This window comes from Aplysia californica, unplaced genomic scaffold, assembly GCF_000002075.1.
Source record: "Aplysia californica isolate F4 #8 unplaced genomic scaffold, AplCal3.0 scaffold00030, whole genome shotgun sequence".
NCBI classification, from domain to species: domain Eukaryota; kingdom Metazoa; phylum Mollusca; class Gastropoda; order Aplysiida; family Aplysiidae; genus Aplysia; species Aplysia californica.
In genome coordinates, this window is record NW_004797300.1 from 419,603 (window position 1) to 425,352 (window position 5,750).

Sequence of the window (5,750 nt, forward strand, 5' to 3'; positions counted from 1 at the left end):
CACACACCTTTTCCCCCCTCATGTGGACTCCTGACTCTTTCCACAGCCTTTCTGCTGCTACTCCTTGACTCCTTCTCACAGCTGTCTTTCAGCCATACCCCCGATCTTAGGGTAGATATCTAGGTAAGATCCAACACCTATCTATCTCTAATAAAGCTAAAAATTTCGGAGGTTCCGTGTGCAAGTTGCGCACGTTAAAGATCCCTTCGTTTTCCAAAATCGAAAAAGAGTAGACTTCCTATCTAAACTGAAAATGTTTAATGCGTTCCGCACCCTTATAATATGACCTCATGCAGTTGCGAAGCGCGCAAAACACTTAGAGCAAAACAACAAAAAAGAGAGGAGTCTTTGAAAGACAGGGTTCGCTTTATCGCACAGTACAGTCACAGATCACTTCGGTGAGCTTACGGGTTTGGGGGTTCGAGCCTACTTAGCTCATCAGTTCTTCGTTGTGTCCTTGGGAAAGACACTTTACACAAATTTCCAATTTGGTTCGGTCCTTATACTTTTAATGCCCTGCCCGGAAAAAATATGTAGGTTTGGCGAGATCGACTTTCAACTTGGAGGTCCCCCCTTTCAAATAACCTAACAGTGTTGATAGTAGGGTTAAACCAGGCGCGTTTCGTCCATAGAGCACGTCGTGCAGTGCCGCCCAAATTTTTTTAATGTTCTATCACGTAAAACACCCACAATAATAAAAGAAAAGAAACCAGAAACAAACACTAGCCAAATATTATATCAAAACAAGGCCCTCTCTGGCGATATAACTGTCATTTCTGTGTCTATAGTGCCGTAAAATATCTACTATGCCGTGCCAAAGTCCACGCGCTTTAGCTAAACATAATAGGATATTCAACAGTGTAACCTGACCTACAGATTGCTCTAGGGGATAACCCAAGCGATGACGACACTCGTAGCGAGTTTTGCGGGGCATTAATATTAATAAGACTGCACATCTCAAATGTGCTCCTGCCGAACAGAGCCGAAACATAGCCCACAGAAGGCAGTCTAAAAATAAACACGATAGACCGTACGCTATTCTTTGTCAATATTATGTGAGCCCCGGAGCAATCCAGCGGAGTGCTCAAGTGAATTGTGATTGGTTCATTGTCTGTCTTTCCACTAGGCTATGCCTATTTTAAGTGACTCTGTGGCCGTGAACCTGAGGGAGGTGGACGTGACCTTCCTATGAGTTGTGCCTTTGAATGGTTTTATAGTGGAGTAGTGAAAGTTATTACTTGAGTGTTCAGTTCCAATACAGGATGAACGAAATTGATGTTTAGCTAACAAACAAATTTAGTACTAGATCTAGAAATAAAAGCGACAAGTAAAAAGAATGAAAATAAAAGCACGAGGTCCTCCCTCACCAACCCAAAGATCCTAAAATTATACACCGTCTCATTCACTATGCCTTTGACTATCTTCAGGATGCAATAGCTTAATTGTGCACGTCCACTTTTTAGCCCCACGAGCCGCATCCGGGTTAAACTTATACAATTTCACATTTCACATTTCACATATTTCTTCTAAAATGAACTAGGCCAAAATTATATTCTACACACCATGAATCAGTGCTTGTAAATCACTTTAAAGCCACCGCCCACTTTGCCATAATAACAAGGAGAAGATGGAGATGGATTGGGCATGTCCTGAGAAGAGAACCAGACTTTATTGTAAAGACTGCACTCCACTGGACACCCGAAGGACATTGCAAGAGGGGCAGACCCAAGGTGACCTGGAGACGCACAGTAGAGTCTGAAATGAAGTCCTGGAACCATTCGTGGGGGACGTTGACCAAGATGGCCCAAAACAGAGAGAGCTGGAGATCCTTTGTTGCTGCCCTAAACGCCAGATGACGTAATGGGTGGTAAGTAAGTAAGTAAGTAAGTACGTAAGAGGCTAATAATTTCGTACCACCAACCTACATAATTTTACAGGCAGGACATTAAAAATAGATGTCTCTCCGTGGTGATTCTCCACAACTTTTTTAAAATACCAAAATAGCCCACCCCAGGTGATATCGCTAAGGTTTGCAAGCACCTCGCTTAAAGTGCACATCAAATCACAAAAGAAAGTGTATAATAACATTATTTTTTAATTATTTTTTTTTATTTCATTGACTTGTTCGTGAATACAACAAGTTACAACTCTATTACATGTATAGTGCAACCTGTAGTATACAAAAAGCTGATTCTTTCTGAAATATTAAAGTCAGTTCTTAGAGCACATACAACGCAGTGCTCATCGCAAAATTTAAAAATCAATGTTGCATTATGTCGTACCATAATAAAACAATGATGTATGTATACACACAATATGATATGTATATCATAATGTATATTACATTTTCAGGAACCTAAATCTTATTCTTATTGGCTACAAATCTTGCTTTGTCTACTTTCTGAGCATACCTTTATTTACAGCGTAAACAGAAAATCTATTTGCTGATAAAAATCGGCGGGTTTTGCGCAAAAATCGGCTCACTTAAACTCAGGAGACAAGTAAAAATAATGCCTCTACTGAAGTGCTCAAACTCAAACAGCAGCTATGTTGCCCTACTGAAAATACCATCAATATGTGTGGTGGTTAAGTTTTTGCATCCTCATCGACACAGTTGATATAATTTAAAAAGCAATTTGAGGCATAAATTCCTTTTTTTTCTGTGGAAAACGAATGACACCGCAATATGGCAAAAAATCCACAGAGACCAACTTTTTCATTAAACTAAAACTTACGTCATAATCCATCTAATTAGACAATAACTAGCTTAATATATCACTTGAAAAAACTGAAAGAAAGTCAAACCCCTAGAAAATTTCTCGTATCATGTACATCGCCCGTTAAGTTATTTAAATGGCGTCAATGTGGGCATAGAACAATAACAAGTCAGACAGTGTACCACAAGTCACAATTATTTACTAAGAAGAAAATTTCAACTACGTTTAGTTCAGCTTGAACGTTTTGTAAAGAGCTCTCAACCTAAGCGGTGTGTATTGTTAATGAAATTTTTAACTGAGTCAAAGCTGGGTAATGTTTGTAGAAACGATGACTGCTTTTTTTTAATTCTTGACCAGATTGCTAATAAACGGTTGTGCATAATAAAAGAAACGCATTATGAATCCGTATTTGAGACTTTTGTGTGTGCGTGTGTGTTTGTGTGTGTGTGTGTGTGTGTGTGTGTGTGTGTGTGTGTGTGTGTGTGTGTGCGTGTGCGTTTGTGTGTGTGAGTGTGTGTTTGTGTGTGTGAGTGTGTATGTGTGTATGTGTTTGTGTGTGAACGTTTGTGCGTGTGAATATTTCCTTGTGGTGATATGTATAAATATGTATAACACTATCATCATTTTGCCTAAAGAAACATTATCATTATTAAGTTTTTCTAAAACTTCAAAGGGGAACTTCAGACTGAAATCGGCCCCAAGCTACATGTACCAACTCATCATGAAGATCAAACTCTTTTGCCATCATTTTGTTACAGTCAAATGTTGTCAAGGAAAAAGCATCGTTGAATTTAGATTGCTTCACAGTTAATACATCGTCTTGTTTCGGACTGCTACAAAAAGCCAAGAGATAACCCTGAAGGTTTTTGAAGTGTTCCACCTCCTGAAAGAAATCTCCGCGCTCCTGCTGAATCTTGGTCCAGAAAAAATCCGAGAATACCTTGTACAATATGACGTCAGCGGATTGCCATTTCCGCAAAGTGCTTTTGTCCTCTGCGGAGAGGAATACGCCCTCAGAGGCTTTCCTCGCCCCTTTATTGTTGTGGAGGTAAAGAATGTCTCGAAGTTGCCAGTTCAAGCGTCTTTTCAGCAAAATCAGAGAGTGGTCAAAATACTCAACAAGCATTATTAAATCAAATTCTTCCACAAGTCGCTTAGCGTGTTGTAAAATCTCAGTGGGGTTGTTGTAAGAAGATTCGGGAATTCCGAAATCGTAAGACATAGCGTTGTAAAAGTAATGACTTGTTGTATAGTTTTTAGGGTTTTTCAGATACTCTGTAAAAATGAACTTTGTAGAGTTTGGACTCGGATTCCGCTTGTGCAAGCGTTTCACCAGACCGTAGTAAAAGGCCGCCGATAAAAACCTGCTCTCTGGCTCCCGTATAATGGCCAGATACACAGTCGATTCCCTCTCCAAGACGGATGACCAGGACTTGCGGTTGTACACAGCGTGATTCAGAATCATGTTGTAAGTTTCTCCATTCCGTACTGGAATGATATCGTTCCCACTGAAACCGTTCCTATCTCCAAGATAATGATAATGTGGGTCAGTTGTTTTGTTTTTGTTCGGCAGAACAACATTCAGTTGATGTGTCAGGGCGTACCTTTGGAGAATATTCTGCACAGTCGTGCTCCCTGCTTTGTGTACTTTGAGGAAGGCAACGTTTTGTAAAGTCTGTTTGGGCGCTGCTGCGTCCAATTCTCTAAACGTATCGTTTTCTTGAACGTGCTTGCTAACATCTGGAGTGGAAGATAAAACTGGCACTAAAACGTCCTCAAAACTTGCATTGTGTGTCTCGTTGCCAGTAAATGCAGTCTTAAGTTCATCAATAATTTTCAAACTTGGAGATGCAGCTAATATCTTTTTCAATAATATCTCGTATTTGCTGGTTATATTTCCAAGTGCTAAAATATAAGCTCTAACTGTTTCTTTTCCTAAAGCGGTTGATGGCATGTTAAATAACAACGCTGCTCTGAAGTCGACAGCGTCGTCGTTGGTGTGACGGACAGATGTCTCCAGTTCTTGCAGTCGCTGATGAACATTTTCCGATGTTTGTTCTTCTGACAGTGATCGTTCAACTGATGTGGCAGGTTCTTCGCTGTCGGCTGTTCCTTCAACCTTTTCGCCGATGGTAAGCTCCGTTGCTGTTGATTCTGTATAATGGAAAAGACATTAAAAAGTTTAGACTGCATGACAACGTACGGTACATGTTTAACTCTTTTTCGATACAAATAATTTATTCAAAAGGTGAAACATCATGTGAAGTCCATCTCCGATAGGATTGCGCAGGTCGAGGGAAGTTCATGAATAGATGCTTGAACAAATCTATATTTCAAAATTGAAGAGGTGCGAAAATGAAATGTGCTAAGTCAAATTTTGCTTTAAAAAAGAGTTCTTGGTATGAAGACACACGTCAGGGAGTACTACAAAACATAGCATTGGATTATAAACTGGTGTTTGCAAGTATTTGCAGGTATAATAAATATCGTCACACTCATAAGATAAATTAGTGCTCAAATGACCTTATGCAGTTGCGAGCGCCGTAAAACCTCTACTAAAACAAAAACATAAGATAAATGCCAAAGTCCTTTTTAGCAATTTTGAAAAAATGAAAAAGAAAGCTGTTTCTTTCGAACAATTCACTCTGTGAAACGCTTGAATTTTAGTATACTCAGTTGATTTTATACTTTGATTTATTCTTTTGTCCAAGTGAACTATATTGCCAAGCTGGCTCTGTTCTTCATTTCAGAACCAAAAACTCCAAACCGGTCAAAAATGACTAAAACAAGTATGTGAAGAGTGTAACGATATAAAAAAATTATTCTATCTAGAAGTATTGCACATTATAAACAATAATAGTAATATCATTTATAATATTGCATTGCGAAATAGTATGCCTTTGGAGCATACATTTCTCCATGAAGACAATAGAGACGTTGGGTGTTTGTTGTTGCTTTTTTTCTTGTGTGTGCATTATGTGTGTGTATGTGTGTGTGTGTATGTGTATGTGTGTGTGTGTGTGTGTGTGTGTG

At 39.2% G+C, this 5,750-nt stretch overlaps 1 protein-coding gene across 1 annotated transcript in view; it reads right to left on the bottom strand.

Annotated features, from left to right (window-relative positions):
* Window positions 1-3,222: 3,222 nt before the first annotated feature.
* LOC106014177 (galactose-3-O-sulfotransferase 3) overlaps window positions 3,223-5,750 on the bottom strand; it is a gene marked incomplete in the record, with an annotated part of 8,076 nt that continues 5,548 nt past the window's right edge. Inside the window, 1 exon segment of the mRNA XM_013091267.2 lies at window positions 3,223-4,871. Within this exon segment, the coding sequence (XP_012946721.1) occupies window positions 3,385-4,871 (1,487 nt within the window).